General features: G+C 37.2%; 1 protein-coding gene across 1 annotated transcript in view; it reads left to right on the forward strand.

Annotated features, from left to right (window-relative positions):
- Positions 1–22167, forward strand: part of LOC136866805 (kinesin-like protein KIF20A) — a 430278-nt gene that overhangs the window by 229636 nt on the left and 178475 nt on the right. The window contains exons 17-19 of the mRNA XM_068226714.1: positions 11347–11457; positions 16570–16686; positions 17393–17578. Coding sequence (XP_068082815.1) covers positions 11347–11457; positions 16570–16686; positions 17393–17578 — 414 coding nt within the window. The remainder of the gene's footprint in view (positions 1–11346; positions 11458–16569; positions 16687–17392; positions 17579–22167) is intronic.

Below are 22167 nucleotides of genomic sequence, written 5' to 3' on the forward strand. Positions count from 1 at the left end.
TCATTTTTATAATATTTCATAAGTTCTCTTTACTCATTGATATGGTGTATTAGGATACAATACTTCTTTGAATTGTAAAAACAAAATATTGTTACGTTGTTTTATTCTTTTATCTGACCACTGATGAAGGGAATGGTTGAATTCTTGAAACCTGCTCGCTTGGATAAATAATTTTCTTTCATTAGTAAGCATTTGACAAGGCTGATTCAAATTTAACTATTTTAAATATTTCTGTACTACATTCCACTGACACCTCGAAACAACCCACTTACATTTGACAAATTCCAATTTGTATGTTTGGGAAGTTCCACGTTTTGTTAACAATTTTTCTTAGATTAAGGACCTGTACTACGACAGCCAGATAAAAGTTCGGTTTAAGTTTGTGTCAGCACATATATCTGGAAGTTTGGTTGAAAACGCATACTACGACTTTTGTTTATGTGCAATCTGGGAAAATATTCTCAAGGTTAGCTATGCCGAAGTTGTAGCGGCAGTTAACGCTTCTATCTGGAACTTCGCTCCTATCGGGGACGCTACTGTAAGAATCAAGATAGCTACACATAAAGATAAATCTATATCTGCATGATGTACGAAATTTAAGTTGTTACAATGTAATCTGTGTACATATTTATAAAGTATGGCATGCTTCCTGTTCAAGTATCACAGAATTCTTAAAATATTTCCCAATCTAGCAAGTTGTTGCTACTGACTATATGAGTTGCACACAAGCAAGTCAGCAGCAAGCTTCATGGTTAGCTGTGGTCGTTAGGGCAACATCGTTTGCTACTATGCATTTCTTCGTGGGTTCAAGTCCCAATAGTGTATTTTTTTTTTTTACCTTCTAAATGTTAGTTGTTAGGGTACTAGAGGTGACAGTACAAATTTCCTAATCATTAGAATGCGTATCAAAAGCGTGGGTTCTATTCCAAATCTATCTGCGACGCACATATGGGGTAAAGGTATACGACGTTGTTCATGGTGATTCGTCCGTCGAGTGAGGATGTTAAGGAGGTTATATTTCTTTGACTTCTTAACAACTTGCTACGAAGTATTTACACTAAATTGAGAGAAATGCTTGCCAGTAACTATTCTCACATTGTATTGAAAAGAAAGAAACTAACTACTTATTCAATGAGCAAACAATAAATTAACATTTCTTCGCATGTGTAGATTTCAGTCGTAATTCTGTTTTTGACCTGAACTTCCACAATATAGCTTAATAAGAGTCTGTAAGGCAATTTCAAAAGGAATTGAGCTAAACAAACTAAAACACCAGGGAACCGTGCTAAATTTCAGTATATTTTCAGTAACCTTATTACCAACCCAATAAAAATGTTACTACATCTTCCGCATTACAATACTGACGTTAAAATACGTTGGTAGTACGCAAGAAAATATTTAACTTCTAGTTTGCAAAACTGCAGCATACGTATCTGGCTGTTTACCTGACAGTTGTAGTACAGGCCCTAAATAACATTAATTTGTTTTAAAGTTAGTCGTCATATGTTTCGTTTCTTGTAGAAAATACCTTCACTCGTAATCTTGAATGACAGTTAAAATACGCACATGAACACAAGTTACATAAGTAGAACACAATAGAGTAGAAGTCCGCTATAACAAGTACGGCTTATAACGAGAACCCTGTTATAACGACAGTTTTTGTCTGTCCCTATGAAATTCCTACATTTAATTGTGTATTATGCTTTGGTTACAGCGAGAGGCCTATCACTGACGTATCAGTTATTACGAGCGATTAAGCGTGTGGTATTTTTCCGTTACCTATATTTATGCACCCAGTGGTTATATTTTATGCGATCTATCATTTTCGGTATATTTTCCTCACTGTGTCCCCTAGCGAGCTCTCTCGTCGACATTCAAACGTTGTACGGAGTCGATTAGTAATACCCGGCAACTGCTGCTCCGTAAAGAAAAATGGAAATTAAAAAAAAAAAGAATGTGTTCCTAATAAATCCGTAAATAACATGTCCAATAGCAGTTATTAACTCCTAAGAATAAAAGCTGAAGTAAATGATTGCTTAATTTTAATGCTAAGTACTGCAGTTAAGTAAAAATGGGTTACACCTCGAGATATGCCAGAGGGCAACATTGATTTCAGAGGGTATGTTATATTTTCTCGCATCTGGTTAAATTTCGAAAAGGCTATTATGTAAATTTACAGCGAGAATGTTATCATTTCTCTACTGGTGCTTGATATATTTACCTTCATGATAAGCTTGCATACGCGGTTAAGTTAGGTTAAGTGACACAGTTTGAATAAGGAAACTCAAGCGTTTGACACAAAATGTCACCTTCAATATAGTTTTCTCGCTATGTGCACTTGTGAGCTCTCTCTACGACATCCGAAGACAATATTGGAGTCGATTAGTAATACCCGTCAACTGTATTCCGTAAAGTAAATTGGAAAGGAAAGATGAAAACATGTTTTTGTAACATACGTAAATAACGTGGTCGATAGCATTTGCTAACGTGTTAGAAATAAAGGCTAAGTAAATGATCACTTAATTTTAATACTTTACACTGAAATTAAGTAAGATTGTAATACGCCTCACGACATGGCAGAGCGCGTCACTAATTTCTGAGATTAGATTATATTTTCTCGCTTCTGGTTAAATTTCGGTAAGCCTATTCCCATCTTACATTTATAGCAAGGAGGTTATCACTTTTCTACTGTTGCTTGATATGTTTTCATTTTACATACGGAGTGACTGTCATCTTCAGTACGGTATCGTTGTTACCACAATGTCGTACACACTATATGCTGTCAATTGTGTACACGGTTTTATTTACACATTACTAAAGCCCGGAAGTTAGGCAAAATGCCTTTTATATCTGACTGGATATATTGAAGAATCATATAGAGATAAATATGTTTTTGTGCATTTAGAAAGTGTAGAGACAATTTTTATTTTGCCTTTTTCGCCTATTTTGGCTTCCGTTGCCTATTTTAAGATTTAAAGCCTTTTTTGCCTTTTTTGATCGTTATGCACTTTTTTCAGGGATTTGCACATTTTAAAAAGCACATAATGAATTTCCGTACATCGAAGACAAAAAAGGTTGCACAAATTAAATTACATATTGCTGTCACACATATCTATTTAGAATGTTGTTCCCTGTAAATCGTTTATTTGTTTTCAAGCATTCGAAAGATTTTCTCAACCCACTCATTTAACCTCTGTAAACAGCAGAACCTTCATTAGTGAAAGGAATGCACAAGCATAATGAATACCAGGAAAGAGAGAGGATGAGGGAAGTATGTCTCTTCTCCTTCCTCACACCCTTTTTGCTGTGACAATCTGGTGTTCCAGATTTCGAAATGATAAGATAATGCAGAGGAAGGGAGGAAATCACTTCCGTCTAACAGGTCAAACATAAAAGAAGCTGTTAGTCTACTGTTGAACTTTTTAAAGGCAACTCGGGTGTTCGCGCTGACGTATTTATCATGCCGAAATTTTCATCGTTGTATGGTAAATTACGTGGCAATATTCACGAATTCGGTTCGGATATACTTTCTACTGTTGGAGCTATACTCTTTTGCAAAATCTGTGAAAAATCTATTAATAACGAAAAAAAAAGTACTTTATAACTCAACATTTCACATCAACGAAACATAAGTTTAGGTTAAATATTGTTGGCCCTAAGATCAATTTAATATCAACAGCAGTTATAACATCCATCAGGCACTATCAGTTTTGCCTGGATCTATGTTAAGCTTTCTTGGACTCCGGAATTTCGTTCTGGAAACTTGAAAATCTTTCCCTTAGGCCTTTTCTGCAGGAGTACACTAAAGAAGAAGTTCCGTCAGAATCCACATTAAGAAGAACGTATTTGGATATCTCCTTTGAAGGGACCCTGCTGAGGATTCGAAGCAGAGTTGCAGAAAAGAAGATCTGGATCTCCATTGATGAAACTACGGATGCAATGGGACGTTACATGGCCAACGTCATCATTGGAACTATGGAAGGAAAGCAAACTGACCTATCATCCGTATTTCTTTTGACGACAGAAGAGGTGGGGAGAGCAAATGGTTCCACAGTGGCACAGTTGTTCACAAATTCATTAATGTTACTCTGGCCGGATGGAATACGGCATGCTGATGTCCTAGTTTTTGTTACAGATGTGGCACCTTGCATGAAAAAGGCCGCTACAGCCGTGAAAGTTCTCTTTCCTAAAATGCTCCACCTCACATGTCTAGCTCATGGACTGCACAGAATTGCTGAAGAGATAAGAAGTTTGTATCCTCACGTGGATAAGTTAGTTTCGAATACCAAGGAAATCTTCCTAAAATCACCCTCCCGAATCCGGGTTTTCAAGGACGTGGCACCAGAACTCCCTTTACCTCCACAACCAGTTCTCACCAGATGGGGAACCTGGATCTCAGCAGTCATATATTACAGCAACAATTTGGACAAGATACTTGAGGTACTTCATGCCGTATCAGTAGACGAAGTTGCTTCAGTTCACGAGGTAAAAATGTTGTTGGACCATGAAGAGCTAAGCAATGATCTGGCATTTATAACAGCACATTATAGTGTGATACCAGAAGCAATCTTGAAGTTGGAGAAAAGGGATGTTTCGCTGGTATCATCGATGGCGATCTCCGAAGATGCAGTAAATCAACTGCTGCAAGCATCAGGAGAAAAGGAAGCAGTGTTAGTGAAAAGTGTAAACGTGTTCTGAGTGCTAATGTGGACATTGAAGAAATGAAGAACATTCGTGATGATGTTCTGAAAGGTGAAAATTCTGTTTTAACTGGCATGTGTCCTTCCGAAATAGCTTGTTGCAAATTTGCGCCAATCACTTCAGTTGAAGTAGAACGTTCCATTTCCATGATGAAAGACATTCTTTCTGACAAGCGTCTGTCTATGACAGTGGATACTTTGAAAAAGCACCTTGTTGTTGCTTGTAACCAAGCAAAGTAAGAGTAAGTACGCTAATTATGTGAGAAATTGATAATAAAGAAATGGATGAGTATTTAAAATACATATTTTCATTAATAATGAGTGAGATTCCTCTTTGCTTTCACTCCTAATAAATGCCTATTTTAATTACAGTACTGCCTATTTTCAGTATTTCAAGTGCATTTTTACCTGCCTATTTTAACCAAAAATAAATGCCTAATTTGCTCTATACATTACACACACATTAATAAACCACCATTTTGAACACTTGACTGCTACGAAGAGGAAGAAGAAGAGACTGCAACAGTCGTGTCAACCAACGCAACAAATTCACATATTCGATTAACGACTTGCACTCATAACTCTCACTAAAACAACTCCACTCAACTCTGATGAAGACTGCCTCTTTATACACATTGCCTGGCCACGCTTTTAGAAGAATACTAGCTGATGTACCCGTGCTTCGCTACGGGATTCTCAGAAAGACTGACTTTGTGGTTTTCCTAACCTGAAATCAACATAGGTCATTACAAAAACGTAAGTATGAATGTAGCGATTAAAAGCAATGCTATCATATAAAATACTCGATCAAATGGAAAGCCGCACGTTTTATCACTTTTAACGAACAGTGCTGCGGTTAGATTGCGGTGCCAATCTAATAGTCCAAAGTTCCAGAGCTGGGATGACCGGGCCGCAGATCGCCATGAACACTCATCTGCCATTATTCCGCTAAATATGCACACTGTTCATTCCAATCATTATCTCAGAGTAGGGATTGAATAGCCCGAATGCTATGATGATCCAGTGTGTTACGTACCAGTAGTATCAGAAAATTTATAAACCAGGGGAATGGCATGCTAAAGAAGAAAGTTATCTAACTCCCCAGCTACTTCCCATCAATATTCAGACAGGCTGTTACACTCTGTACGACTGGGCGAGTTGACCGTGTGGTTAGCGGTGCGCAGCTGTGAGCTTGCATCCGAGAGATAGAGGATTCGAACCCCATTGTCGGCAGCGCTGAAGATGGTATTCCGTGGTTTCCCACTTTCACACCAGTCAAATGCTGGGCCTATACCTTAATTAAGGCCTAAGGCACTCCTAGCCCTTTCCTATCCCATCGTCGCCTATCTATGTCGGTGCAACGTAAATCAAATAAAAAATACTCTGTACGCAGCAGTAATCCTATCTACCAGAGATGAGGAGCAACAGAAGACACAAAGCACATCACGACAATCAATGGTCAATGTAATGTTATTGTTGATCAATGTTATGAGCTTTCTATATTGTAGGCCTTCACATTTAGTTTTCTTTCGACTCTGTGATTTGTAAAATATTTTATACCATAAACTGTAGTTTCTTATTCTTCGACTTTACATACCGATTTTCATTAAATACTGTTTACCCATTTTCTCGTTACTCGGCGCTGATATGGACTTAGTAACAAAAATCCAAATTCATGAATATCTTTGTGATCGTAGCTAGTACGGTAACAATGTATAAGACATGAATAATAGGAAATTTAATACTATATAACCTTAGTTATGTAGCATTCATCGATTACACCTCTAATAAGAAATATTTAAGAATTACATTTTAGGCCTTCCCCTAAACTACCATTTCACTCAGCGTGAATAAGATAATTTACAGCCTAGACTATAGTGACTTATTTCCTGACTTTGCATACCGATTTTCATCAAGATAGGACTACTAATAACAATATTTGAGAATTAAATTTTAGGCCTTCCCCTAAACTACCATTTTTCTCAGCGTGAACACAATTATTGATAGCCTAGATTGTAGCAACTTATTCCCCAACTTTGCATACCCATTTTCTTCAAAATACGACCACTAATAACATAAATAGTTGAGAATTCAATTTTATGCCTTCCCCTAAACTACCATTTCACTCAGCGTGAGTAAAATGATTTATAGCCTAGATTGTAGAGGCTCATCTCCCGACTTCACATACCGATTTTTATTAGACCACTAATAACATAAATAGTTGAGAATTCAATTTTAGGCCTTCCCCTAAACTACCATTTCACTCATCGTGAGCAAAATGATATATAGCCTAGAATTAGAGGCTCATCCCCCGACTTCACATACCGATTTTCATTAAATTCTCTTCAACCGTTTCCTCGTGATGCGTGTACATACATACAGACAGACAGAAATTACGGAAAAGTAAAAAGTGCATTTTCTTGTTACTATTGACATGACCGATACAGAAGTACCATTATTTTCAAATTCTGAGCAATGTACAGACAAAACTCTTATTTTATATATATAGATGATACAACATGTTTTCTCGTAATTTCGAGAGTTTCCAGTAACCTATCTCCAATGAATAGATTTTTCTGTAACTCTCTAGGGCCCAAGATACGCTGTTCTGAACTATAACCTTGTGTTGCACAATATTGCATTGGATATATACATCATAGATACAGATGATAAGTTATATACTATTAATTACGTGGTCTTACCTTAAATAAACTTATATTAATTTACATACAGCAGATGTTTCATGACATAACCTCACAAATAATACGGTCATGATTTATACTAAATAAAGTCCGTACAGAACTACGTAAATAATAATAATACTCATATTAAGAGATGTAAACAACTTCATAGCCAAACCTCATAAGTCATAATAATAATCGTAACAATTCTAACTCGATATTTCCATTATTTACCCATGGGTTAGAAAATTGTTTCCAAGTTATACAAGTCTGTTACACTTTCATCATTGTTTTCTCGCTATGTACACTTGCAAGTTCTCTCCTCGACATTCAAAGGCGATTTCTGAGTCAATTAGTAATGGCCGTCGACTGCTATTCCCTACAAGAAAATTCAAAATGAGAGTGGACAACACGTTTTCATAATAAATGTGTAAATAACTTGGCCGATAGCAGTTAATTCGTTAGAAATAACCTGGAGTAAATGATTGCTTCATTTTTAATGTTATATAGGGTACTGGAATTAAGAATGGGATACACCACAAGATATGGCAGAGTACATCACTGATTCAGAGGATAGAGGATGAAAACACAAAATTAAAAGTGGAGTTAAAATATTTAATAAATAATAATTAATAATTCATAAATAATAATTACAATTGAGCAGATCTAAAAGAGGATTCATTAAAACAGAAAGTAAATTGAGAAACTGATTACTTTTCTACCCCAGCTTAAATAAATTAAAAATTAATAATAAAACCATTTCTTAAAAAACTTAAAATACTAGCCAGTAAGTTTACCTTAATGTAATAAATCTACTTAAATTGAAATTACCGGGCGAGTTGGCCGTGCTCGTAGAGGCGCGCGGCTGCGAGCTTGCATCCGGGAGATAGTAGGTTCGAATCCTACTATCGGCAGCCCTGAAGATGGTTTTCCGTGGTTTCCCATTTTCACACCAGGCAAATGCTGGGGCTGTACCTTAAGGCCACGGCCACTTCCTTCCAAATCCTAGGCCTTTCCTATCACATTGTCGCCGTAAGACCTATCCGTGTCAGTGCGACGTAAAGCCCTTAGCAAAAAAAAAATTGAAATTTACTTCATCCTAGTTGAGTTTCACGTAAATATTTAAAGAACAAACGTGGTCACATTTCAACTAAAAATGTGACCTGAATAGAAATAAATATTACACAGATTAATAAACAAATAATTGAAATGATAAACTAATAAATAGTAGAAAAAATCCCCCAAACAATTAGAAAAATTTAAAGGAAAAATTCATCAATGTTCCACAAATACTACAGAACAATTACACGTGAACAGAATGGAAAAATACAGCTTCCCAAGCCAAGCTATCATTAACAACAATCAAAGCCTGCAAATTTAAGGCGTACACCAAAAGAGAAATCACGCAACTAATAATGAAAGGAAAAAGAAAATCACGGGGGTGGATAGGTCAGGTGAGGGTTTACCAAAAGAGAATTAAAGAATTAGGAGAACCAAATTTCAACTCTCTACAAACTGCAGTGTTACAGAAAATAACTAATAATAATAATAATAATAATAATAATAAATATTACATTAGATGGAATGATATAAATTTCATAGCCTTTAACATTTCATTTAACAAAATCATTGTTATTATATTTAATGTGAGGTGGCCTTGGAAGTGGTATAATGTGCATATGAGATAGGATTTAAACCCGATCCCAGAAGAAGCAGAAAAGAACGATCCCAATACGGGAAATAAGCCAAATAATGGAACGGTTAGAGATCACATTACAAGAATAGGGTAATATAGCTAGAATGAAACACACCAAAAAACAGTAATAATAATAATAATAATAATAATAATAATAATAATAATAATTCCCAAAAAGTTGGAGAAAATTAAATACAAACGATAATCTCAATAAATAAAAGTAATGGAATGGCTTTAACACTCATAGGCCCATATACCGAGTTTCCAAATTGCCTCATAATTTTATTACCTTTACAGAATCTGGTTTCATAAAAATCTTGTTTTTAACAATAATTAATTAAATTTAGTCCATATTAGGAAATTTTTTGGGTGCTGAAGAGAACATTAATCAAATAAACTAGATAAATTGTTGTCGAAAAGTCTCTTAAATAGATAGGCCTAATTTTAATAATGTCCCATGACAACGCTTTTCTTGTTGATTCAGTTTATGGTAATATCTTCAACTAATCCACGGCTGTAGACATCCACCAAAAGTTTTAAGTATGTATAATTACATTTTCACAGTGGAATATCTAAATATGGGTAATCCAGTGACTCACGCAACTTAACACCCAGTTGAGGATAGGCACACACCCAGTAATTTAACACTCACATGACCTCATTTTATTTCAAAAGAAAAAACTGAAAGTAGTAAAATAAAATACGACAGAAGACAGAAGCCTTAGTATTCAGTTAATTTAACCTGGAATATCGCACTCCGTTCCCTTGACAACCAAAGATGTCTTCCAAGACACATGCCGGAGCACCTCCATCTTGCAGCCTGGTCACAGAGGAAGTCCTGGCAAGGAGAGGCTCGCCATCCAGAAAAGAGTTCAGCGCATGCACGCCAGTATTGATTTCCCAATGAGCTAATGGAATTCATCTCAGCTTCGACGCAATAATTGTAGATCACACATTTAAATAATTTGAATTGTAGATCGCACCAATTAAACAGGCGCTCCAAACAATGAACGATTAATGGGAATAAAATCCCACTACACAAGTAAAATATGTTCAAATTAATACAGTTTATCTTTTTCACGTCACAGAAAAGTTCTTCCAGCATTGGCAGACTGTTGTAAATAATGAAGGAGAATTTATTACTGATGATTAACTTCCCTCTTATATGTATCAGATATGTTCGCTAAACCTATGGAAATACGCTACGAATATATGCACCAACCCTATAAATAATGAAGTATCCCATACAAGATGCTGTCATTTGGTACACTTATTTATTTCACATTAACTTCTCATAAGCATCCACATAACCTTAATCACTGCTGTCACAAACTAAATATAAACATCAACCAACTGGTATCTTTAACAAATGCCTACCACTAAGCACATGCCACACGGAGATTGCAACCTTAAAACACAGTTGAAACAGTTGAATGCTTACAAGCATGTCACCTACAACACGTGGTCACAAGTATATTTCCTGTTAAACCATAACTCCAACTAAACAGTAACTCATCTCTACCATCAAGACAACTTCTATATACATTTGCCTGGCCAGGCTTCTAGAAAGATACATTTTCTCATAAATTCTAAAGAGTTCTCGTCTATCGAGTGCCATTCTGGATGTTACAGTGTGTTTCACAATTCTGTAGTGGATTTCAAATCATATATACGGGTAGTAATAAATGATATGCAAGTTCTTACATTAACTAAACTCATAAATAACTATATACAACAAATGTTTCATGACATAACCTCACAAATAATGCGATCGTAAACGAATACTGTTACTAAGTTGCGGATGTACATCACAAGTCATATTAATAATTCAAGCTCGATACTTGCATTATTTACCAATGGGTGAGAGAATGTTGTTTTCAAGTTATATCAGTTTTCACACTTGCGTCAATAATTACCATATTTTCCAGTGGAGAAATTGCATAGTCCAATTTACATAATGTTGTAATTCATGATTTGGCTACTTTACAATGCCACACTAGTGATCAGAAATTGTATAATTTTATACCGCCACCTCTCTTACCCTGCCATCCAACATTCTGATGGTAAATCTTTTTAAATTTTTCCACCAGTGGGACTTGAACCTACCAAGTCTTGACGTCTTAACGATCATGGCCAGTAAGTGGGCCTTTGTGTATGAAGAGTCGTAGTCTTAAGGAGTCGATATTAAAACCTATTGATCCATAGGGTTATTTCTTGGATTTGCATTCTGCTTGTAAATTACTTCATATTCTTAATCTGATATTTTCAGATGTCGAGTGAGATGATTGCTGAGGCAAAGAAAGATTATCTACTTCATATGCAAGAACATGATGATGAATGTGAAAAGATAGAAGATATTGAAAAGAAGTTGGCTGCAAAGGTATGTTTTTAAAAGTATATTTTTCCTAGAGCTTGCATATATATTTTTAAATGCAATATTTCTATGGATGCAGTTGCATACCAGGGAGAAACAAGGCTGTTGACATCATTATCCAGATATTCTAATTTGATTGAAATGTGATTCAATAGTCTCATTGGTCTTCTTGTTATAGCTAATCATTCTTATAGTTTCGTTTCTGAAGGTACATCTTCAATAATCATATACCTTTCCAACATTACCACATTTCTTCATACTAGAATTTAGTAGATTTAAAAAAAAAAATAGTGATCTTTTCCTCTCATTATGTTCTGTGTTTAAAATTTGACTTTGCATTTCTGAATCTCATTCTTGGCCTTCTATCATCACATTTTAGGTCATTGTATTTTTATTTGCTTGCATCCTCTACATAATTATGTTCATTTTTTGACCAGGTGTTGCTGTGGTATACCATCTCTAGCCATGTTTCAGATACTGTATACCTTATTTACTTCAGGTATATCTCAGACATTTTTCTGCTTAAAAATCTGGGTACGTGGAATATATGGGAAGTTAATAAAATCAAACTTGATTTGAATGAAAACAGTTTATAATAATAAAGCTTCATGATTTTGCATAATTAGTAGCATTTTATTATGATTGTAACATGTTATTGAATATTAAAAGAAGTAGTAAAGATTTTGGGATTCCATTCATAGTCAAATGCACTTCCCTACCATTTCAACTTCCTTGTTAGGCACGCTATCCAGCTGTGGCTTACCCAAAATTCCTTGGTTCTAATACCCTGCATTGTCATTGTTTTACTTGCTTCAAATTTTAGCATTTCATTGGAAACATCATCGATTTGTAGTTTTCCAGTGCAACTTTCTGTTATTGCCAGCAGCATACATTGAAACATTAAGTTTTCTGTCTGCTGCATGATGACCATGATTTTGCACAAATTAAAACCCTCTAATAACTGCCCATAAAACTTGAATACTTTTCCATAACCTCCTATACACAGAGTGACTCTGGAAAGCAAATTACGGTACTGTAAAAACTTAAAAATTTGTTTATACGTTTTCCAGGGGACCGAAGGGGAAAAAATTTTAAGTGTAAAACACGCTTAAATGAAATTCTGTAAATAAGAAGCCGAGTTGTATTCCAAAGTGTATATGGCAATATGAAACAAATATAAAACCTAAAAGAATGCACCCAGATTTTTAAAAAGTATGAAGAGAGGGAGAAGAGTCGCTTTACAGAATAAAGTAGTCCGTTACCTTGGTTTGTTTTCTTGTTGGCCGCGGCAACGGCAGTACAGTATTGTCATGCCCATGCAATTTGGCCATTATTTCCTCAGAAACATTACGGTGCGTCACGAAAGAGCATTGACAGCATCATTAATGTTTACTGAAGTATGCTGCGGCTCTTCAGTATCATCGTGATTACAGTCCTCACTCAGACCCCTCTGTGCATCTTTAGCAATCTCTGCGATAGTCGTGGCTTCTGCAGTGATGAGGTTAGCATCAACATGTACGTAATCGTCGAGTGATGCCTCCTCTTCCTATTTCCTCCATTCGCCGTCATTATCAGGAGCATCGCCATTATCATCGATGATATTACAGTCATCAGAACTACCTCCAAATACAGCTTTTCAGAAACAATTTCAAACTGTAATTTCTGAAACAGTGCCATGACGCTGCGATGTAATGCATTGCCTATCAGAAGGGAAGAAAATAGTATATATTTATTGTTTTTACTTTGTTTGAAGACACAAGATTAGTATAACAACTCAGAGAATCGCGTCCTTCAAGGCCGCTTCACACTAGGCGACCGGCATCTGCTACAGAGAAGCTGAACACTGTAGACCGCCGTGCTACTTAGCCGCAATCCCTGGCCTACTTCCAGTTTTCGTTATCATCTTGCCTCTTGTTATTGGGAAAGAAGGAAATACAGTGTCATATGTTTTCATTCACATCCTATGTTGAAACATTATTTGGAAAAAGGACTTATCTATAAATTATTTGATTATTTATGTGATGACCTAGTTTATTAGATACTTCAGGATGTCAAATAAACCTTATGATGAACTGTTCGAAAGTGTGCAAGAAGATATTACGGGAATGGATACAAAGTTGAGAAAAGCAAAACAGTTTTATGTAAAATTAAAATTTAAGAAAACTATTTGAAATAGTTTCTTTAATGGGTTTACCAGCTGTCGCCACTCGGGGTTACAAAATCTACCTTAGCTGTTGGCAGCGGGAGTAAACTACTTCAAGGTCGGTCACCGAGACAGAGTAGCCCGGTGTGATGAGCTCCATTTAAAATAATCTTTCACAAGTACGGGCAGCTACTAGCTGATTCCTATCTCCAAGTGTGAAAAGGCCCTTAATGCATGATACTGCGCAAAGTCCTAGGGCAAATATTTCACATAAACATGAATAAACATACAAAAAGAGGAAATAAATGCAATACCTGTAATATGTTGATCTTTATATTGTCCTTTGCGACGTTTACACATCTGATGATATAGATATTGATTCCCATAGGGAATCTGAAATATTTGTCCCGAATGAGCAAACCCACAATACCAATACAAATGGTCCGTTATTGGACATCATAAACCCACCAGCTAGCTCATTCCTGGCTGCCAGCGCCCCGCCCTCGTGTGCCAGGGTGGGCCCATCAGCCGGCACCCAGCACACCCACCAATACGCTGGCTAGTGCATACCGTGGAGGCCACTGCGCAGGCCAACTGGAGCCACCGGCAGCGCCAATGCACCAAGAGACCCCGTCTCATCACCAAAAATTGATGCCCGCCCGGCCATCAGATGATATAGATATTGATTCCCATAGGGAATCTGAAATATTTGTCCCGAATGAGCAAACCCACAATACCAATACAAATGGTCCGTTATTGGACATCAGCCAGGAATGAGCTAGCTGGGGGGTTTATGATGTCCAATAACGGACCATTTGTATTGGTATTGTGGGTTTGCTCATTCGGGACAAATATTTCAGATTCCCTATGGGAATCAATATCTATATCATCTGATGGCCGGGCGGGCATCAATTTTTGGTGATGAGACGGGGTCTCTTGGTGCATTGGCGCTGCCGGTGGCTCCAGTTGGCCTGCGCAGTGGCCTCCACGGTATGCACTAGCCAGCGTATTGGTGGGTGTGCTGGGTGCCGGCTGATGGGCCCACCCTGGCACACGAGGGCGGGGCGCTGGCAGCCAGGAATGAGCTAGCTGGGGGGTTTATGATGTCCAATAACGGACCATTTGTATTGGTATTGTGGGTTTGCTCATTCGGGACAAATATTTCAGATTCCCTATGGGAATCAATATCTATATCATCTGATGGCCGGGCGGGCATCAATTTTTGGTGATGAGACGGGGTCTCTTGGTGCATTGGCGCTGCCGGTGGCTCCAGTTGGCCTGCGCAGTGGCCTCCACGGTATGCACTAGCCAGCGTATTGGTGGGTGTGCTGGGTGCCGGCTGATGGGCCCACCCTGGCACACGAGGGCGGGGCGCTGGCAGCCAGGAATGAGCTAGCTGGGGGGTTTATGATGTCCAATAACGGACCATTTGTATTGGTTTACACATCTTACGATAATGCAACTGGAAGTTGTGTATCACTCCAAAACCGAGAGGCTGCAGCTCGCTCGTGCAATACGCAGGAAAAAATTCCAGTCATGTTCTTCAGATAAGAAGTAATAGGAGGATGTGCTTGGCATCGATCCACGAGCAATATGATCTTACGACCTTCCACTCCCAATTAGGCGTCCACGCTTCGAAGCCAGTCTTTAAAATCATTTGTAATGACCCAGGATTTCTGATTGTTGATGTATTTCGTGGGGAGCATATCAATTTTTATTTTTTTCTAAAGTGGCTTCGAAAATTTGCCGTGTTTGTAGTTGAAATTTTTCATTTCCATCACTATTGGCACGTAACAGAACTGTTACGCGTTGTTTGCGTTGTTTACCACCGTGATATTTCTCCGCTTTGAATGACGTACGTCCAGGCATTAAATTAAAAAACAGCCCTGTCTCTTCCGCGTTGAAAATGTCCTTAAGAGGGAATCAAGGTGTCAGTTATTTCGAACTATTTTCTTTCCAATCTTGCAGTCTCTGCATCGACACTCCTCCTTTCACCGCACGCACTATGACTGCTGATACCGTGTCTAACCTTGAATTTGTGTAGCCAGCCTGGCGAAACACTAAAATCTTCTATACCAAGTGTAATCGCTAGTTCACTTGCCTTTTCGCAAAGCATTGGTCCACTGATTGGAATGCCTTCTGCCCTGAATGCAGGTCCGCCTATTTGTTGTAACACCTAACATGCGCTTTCTTCAATTGTTGCAGCCTTAGCTACAATCGCATTTAAGGTAGACAGAGCAATCCCCAATTTCTTAGCAATTTCAACTCGTTTCATGCTGCCATTTTCCTTCACTACTTTCAAAATACGTAATTCTTCAGCATTGTAATGCTCGTTCTCTTTCTTTCACCCATGTTCATTACTCACGAATCTCACGATGCTAATCACAACTCCAGTCACACCTGCAGCACAGAACATGAAAGAGTATGATCAAACATGGCTTCTAGGTCGCTCACGCTACCAAATTTGCGCACAGAGGTATGATTTCCGAGAAAAGTACAGTGCGAGTCAAATTGGTATTGAATAGGTGGATGCTATAATAATTTGTAATTTTAAGAAGTAGACTTATAAGAGACTGATCATCTCGCTCACATACTTCCAGTGAGGAGATAGAGATGTGTAATTTTTAACCTTGTGGTCTCGTATAGCAGCAGTCATGTTTTGAGACAATACGTATTATAATATACCTTAGTACTCCTGTATTGCTCAAGATATATAGAATAAGCAGTTTTGATCAATTGTATCTCCTGATTCCTCAAAATTTTTCCTGATTTTCATACCTAATTCTCCTGATTTTTGGTTTTCTAAAGTTGGCAGGCATGAGAATGCTTGTGTTCCTTTAATTCATTATGTGCAAACTTGATACTATGAATATCTTGCTATTTTACACGTATGATACATTACACCAGCAAAGTAAAAAATTTAATTTGAGGTTGATGTGAGACAGTGTATTTTGAATCTTTCATTCTTTTCATAGGAAGAAGAAATGTATGACCTAAAATCTAAACTGGAGCTTTGTCAAATTAAGATTCAAGAACAGGCTGCATCTTTGGAACAATATGAAGAAAATGAGAAGTATCGATCTGTATGTGAGGTGTGTAAACTATGTTACTGTACTTTTCTTCTTCTTCTTTTTCTTTTCTTCTTCTCCTTTTCTTCTTCTTCTTCTTCTTGGTATTTAGTAGAATCCCAAGTTACTGTATTTTATTGTACTTCAATTTTGATAGTTCATATACTGCATATATCAACTTTGTCAGTATTATCTTGTTTTTGGCAGAAGTATGGAGTGACAGTTATTGCTCTTTATCGGATCTATTGTTGGTAGCTCAGAACATAATCTTGGTCGCAAGATCGAAACTATTCTGTTTTTATGCATCTATAACATGTCCTAAAGTTATGTAATTTCAGCAGGGTTGGAAAGGTGTAGTGACCATTTAATGTGGAATGAGTAGCATTGTCAGGAATACTATATGTAATTATAATAATTTGGTTAACCATGATTCCTGCTTTTGAAGGTGTGTGACATGAAAGATTAAAGTTAACTCTTCACATTACAGTCCTTAAAATCTTTAATCTTTTGCATTCTTGCACAACTTGGCATGGAAACCTCAAATATGCAATTGACAAAATGATATTCATGTTCAAATCAAGCTACAGAGTTGCCTTACATTAATCGAAGGTAGAGTTACACTTTTATGAAGGTGTCATTCTTCGACTCAAGAAAAGAAAACTTGATTATTTTGATATTTTGTTTACTCTGATATATATATCAGATATAATTTGAGAAAAAAATGTTCCAGGCCCGTGATGAATACATGTTTTCTGCCTCAAAATATGAAGCATTATACAGGAAGCTTGAGAAGGAAAATCAAGAGCTAAGGGAAAATGTTCTTGATAAATCCATGGACAAAACTGAATTGAAGGCTTTAGAAGCTCAGGTGGCAAGTCTTGAAGATCAATTGAAGAACAATAAAGAAGTAATACAGGTTAGTTGTCTTCTAGATTTGATTTGTCTCTTTTAGCACTCAAGAAGTTAGATGACCTGGTAGTTATTCTGCTAACTTATCGTGTTTCATATTGGCTATTTAGTTTCCTTGTTATGTATATGTATACTGTTCTACCTTAAACTTAGTTCTATCCGTAGCCTTACTTGATTGATATGTAATATTGATACTTTTTCTTTTACTTCCTTCAGCATATCTTGTTTTCTTTATTGTCTTTCTTTCTTTCTCAGATGTATATCGGTATATATGATGGTAGCCCAGAAACTAATAAACCACTTTTTTTTTCTTTCAACAATTATTTATTGAACACAATGAAACTTGTATGTTTCGTCTATACTCTGTTTTTCCACATAATATCCTTCCCGTTCTATGACCTTCCTCCAGCAAGACACAAGAACGTCTATGCTCTGGCGGTACCACTCCTTGTTCTGCTCACAAAGCCATTTTTTTCACTGTGCGAATCACCTCTATGTCATCCTCAAAATGTCTCCCATAAATGTCATTCATCAAAGGCCTGAACAAGTGAAAGTCTGAGGGAGCTGTCAGGGCTATAGGGTGGATGGGGTAACACTGTCCAACCCTGTTTTGTGATGTGTTCCGACGTCCTCAAACTTGTGTGAGGGCGTGCGTTATCATGTTGAAGCAAACAATCACCTGGTTGTTATGGCTTCCAAGTCGCTGGAAGCGCTTGTCAAGTTCGATTAGTGTGTTCACATATGCCTCCTAAGTAATGGTGGTGCCTCTCACCATCACATCTAGGGGTATGACAGTAGTATGATCTAGGGGTGTTCTAAAACAATGGGAGTTGAATCTGTATTTTCCCCACGAGGTCATTGACCCTGTGACGTCACGAGCACGTGGTCTTATTTGTAAACAAAAGCATGTGCTCTTCACAGCTGTCATCTTGACAGACCCTAACCTCACTTTTTTTGACAAAAGAACATCGCTAACCTCACTGCTGCTATCTTGACAGGTCCTAACCTTACTTTTTGTGAACAAGTGAACGTGGCTATCCTCACTGTTGTCATCTTAACAGATCACATTTTTTGACCACATGGGAGCGGGATTTGAAGAAGTGAACGTGGCTAACCTGACAGCCGTCATCTTGACAGGTTCTAACCACGTGCACTTGTTTTGGTACGGAAATTTGAACGATCCCTAACCTCACAGCTGTCGTCTTGAAGGAAGCCACGTGCTCGGAATTTTTGAACGACCCTTACCTCACTGCTGTCATCTTGACGGGACTTAGCAATGTGCGACACCATCCTAGAGGGTGCCTAACCCCAGAGGATCCTAGTTTTAAGGCAAGCTGCCCGTCTTGACACCATCTTAAGTAATGGTGGTGCCTCTCGCCATCACATCTAGGGGTATGACAGTAGTATGATCTAGGGGCGTAAGGACCATCAAATCACCAATCTCTTTCGAAAACATAATGTAAACATTTTCTTCAGAACTAATAACAGAACTTCAGAAATTATACACAATTCAGCATCTGTCAATACCTCTAACAGATTTTCTAAATCCGGAATCTATAGATTCTAGTGTAATGACTGCAGCGCCTCTTACGTGGGAGAAACAGGACGCAGCTTCACTACCCGATATTCAGAGCACGTCAACGCAGGAAGATATAACAAGTTTTCTGCTATAGGCCAACACATTCACAACGCTAATCATAAGTTCACTGAAATAGAGCATGACTTTGAGATAATTCAAAAAGCAAACAAAGGGCCAGTTATGAATATTGTCGAAAATTGTTTCATTCATTGCGATCAGTATTTCAACCCTAACTATAAGAAATTGAAATTTCCGAGAAATCTAATATTCTTTTTTATTTCTTAATTAAATGGTTAAAAAATATTAGACCGCCTATTTACAACTCGATACTTAAAACCATACGTAATATATATCCTCATCAGTTACCCCCACTACCACATCCCTCTGCTCCACCTTAGCTCCCTGCCAGGTGCTCTGCCTCTACCCCTCCCCTCCGCCTATCAAACAGGCTTCTCAAGATGAGTTAGTTTCTAGTCATTTCTAGATTTTTATTTTTAGTCTTTCGTTCTTCTTTTTAGTCTTTCCTTTCTATCCTTTGCCTAATTCAGCTTTTAATTTCCTCTTCAGTTTCCAAAAACCCCATATTGAAGTGAGAATTAATTCTTTGGGTATAACCAAGTTCAAATTTGTGCACGTTTATTTTCGAAACCAAACCACAAGGCATAGATATCAAGGATAATTAAATAAAAAAAAAACCCACCTATTCAATACTTTCCACGTTTAATGTGGTTATTATCTACATGATTTTATGTAGACTCATTTGGTCAGGTACATGTTTCACCCATTATTTTGGGCATCTTCAGCCTGTAAACAACCTTTAGGTCAAGGTTTGGGACCTTTTTAACTAATATAAACATACTAATATATACACTATATACAACATATACATTATATACAATATATACAAACCTAAGTCAATACAGTAAAGTTTTTTGGTCCTAATCTATTTAATATGGAAAATGTCCAAAACTAAAATGGATCTTCTTTTCGGTGAAGAGGATTGCAAATCGGGGTTTATGTGACCCCTATATCATATTAAGTACTTGACGTATCGTGTCTGGTGACAGGATGTGTCGTCAACAATAAGAGGAGATTTGAACTGATTGTAGGTTGGTCAAGATTGAAAATATAAATTTAAATTGAATGTGTTTTAACTTGGCAGTTCTGGTTAACTTAAAATGTTCAAAACTAAAAATAAAATGAAACGGGTCTTCTTTTTTCTTCTTGAGAAGGGGTGATATTAAAACTGGAGCTTGTTTGACCCACGATTTTCATTTTCATGTTCTTGACGTAACTAATATTTACATGTGTTGTCGTGTACAAGTGGAGATTCAAAAGCCGATTGTTGTAGGTAGACTGGTCAAAAACGTTGTGAATGAAACTGTTAGCGTCTTGACTTTGGGTCTCATATAACGTCAAGGAATTGACAAGAGTACAATATTTAGCTGTTTCATAGTTTTAGGCTGCTGCTTAATTGGGAAGAGACATCCTAGACACTTGATACAGTCTTGTGTGAAAATTGTTCCCGTTGATGTGTTGCTTGGTCTTTGGGAGGGATCTTAAGAATATCTGTAATGAAGTAGAAAATAATTTTGAATTAAAAATTTTTTGAGCACGCGTTGTGATAAAATGTATTAACTTAACACCTCTTAACTGTAAAATGACTTACTTGTTCAGTTAATACTAGATGGATCTGTCTGTTCCGGCAGCGCCTGTCTTGTCACCATTTCTACTCCTGGTGTTGTAATGGTGCGGTAATGGAGGGGCGGGGCATGGAGGGAGAGTGGGGGTAGGCTGGTCTATGGGCGTGTGTGCTGTTGCTGGAGGGGAGTTTCTAGAAGCAATATGGGCGGGTTTAACTTTTGGCATGGTGGATGAAGCATTTGAGTGTGGAGATTTAAATAATTGAGGGATTTTGTTTTGATCTGAATTCACGATATTAATTAATCTAGGTGTTAATTCGTACAAAGGATTTTTAATTTCATTGACGTCGTTGAGATTTTTATTTTTATTGTAGGTTTGGTCTAAAAAGATGTGTAGGTTTTCCAGTTCATTCATTAATTTCCCCTTACCTATGCTTCTAATGATGGTAAGATCTTTCTCTATGGATGTAAAGTGATGGCCCGTTTCTCTCATATGTTGGCTCATCGCTGAGTACTTATTGTGTTTTTGAGCGTTATAATGTTCCAGATATCTCGTGTTAAAGCTGCGGCCAGTCTGTCCGATATAAGAAAAACCACATTGTGTACATGTTAGTTTATATATGCCGGACCTTGAATAATGGTTGCTATTGTGATTGACCTTGTTATGGTTAAAAAACATGTTTCGATTAGTGTTAACTGTCCTGAAGGCTATATTGATATTGTGCTTCTTTAAAGTATTTGCGATCTGATGGACGGCTGGGTTGTTATATGTAAATGTGGCGAAACTGGTTTTTTTAGGTTTTTCTGGGATGAGGTTAGTGGACAATTTAATTTTGATTTTATTAATCAAACGGTTGACCATATCTATTTTAAACCCGTTCAGTTGAGCAAGATTCCTTATGTACTTCAGTTCAATTTTTAAATTGTTGGGAGAAAGAGGAATTTTTAAAGCTCTATAAATTAAATTATAGAAAGAGGCTTGTTTTTGGGACTTGGGGTGTATGGATGAATTCATAATAGTTAAGGGAGAGTGTGTAGGTTTCCTGTATATTCGAAAATCGAAGGTATTATGTCCGCGTGTAATAGTTAAGTCCAAAAAGTTTAATGAGTTCCTAACCTCATCCTCTTTAGTAAACTTAACATTGGGGTCAATTTTGTTTAGGGACTCCAAGATCTCGTCACTATTAGTGACAAAATTGACCCCAATGTTAAGTTTACTAAAGAGGATGAGGTTAGGAACTCATTAAACTTTTTGGACTTAACTATTACACGCGGACATAATACCTTCGATTTTCGAATATACAGGAAACCTACACACTCTCCCTTAACTATTATGAATTCATCCATACACCCCAAGTCCCAAAAACAAGCCTC

Source organism: Anabrus simplex, chromosome 3 (genome assembly GCF_040414725.1).
Source record: "Anabrus simplex isolate iqAnaSimp1 chromosome 3, ASM4041472v1, whole genome shotgun sequence".
NCBI lineage: Eukaryota > Metazoa > Arthropoda > Insecta > Orthoptera > Tettigoniidae > Anabrus > Anabrus simplex.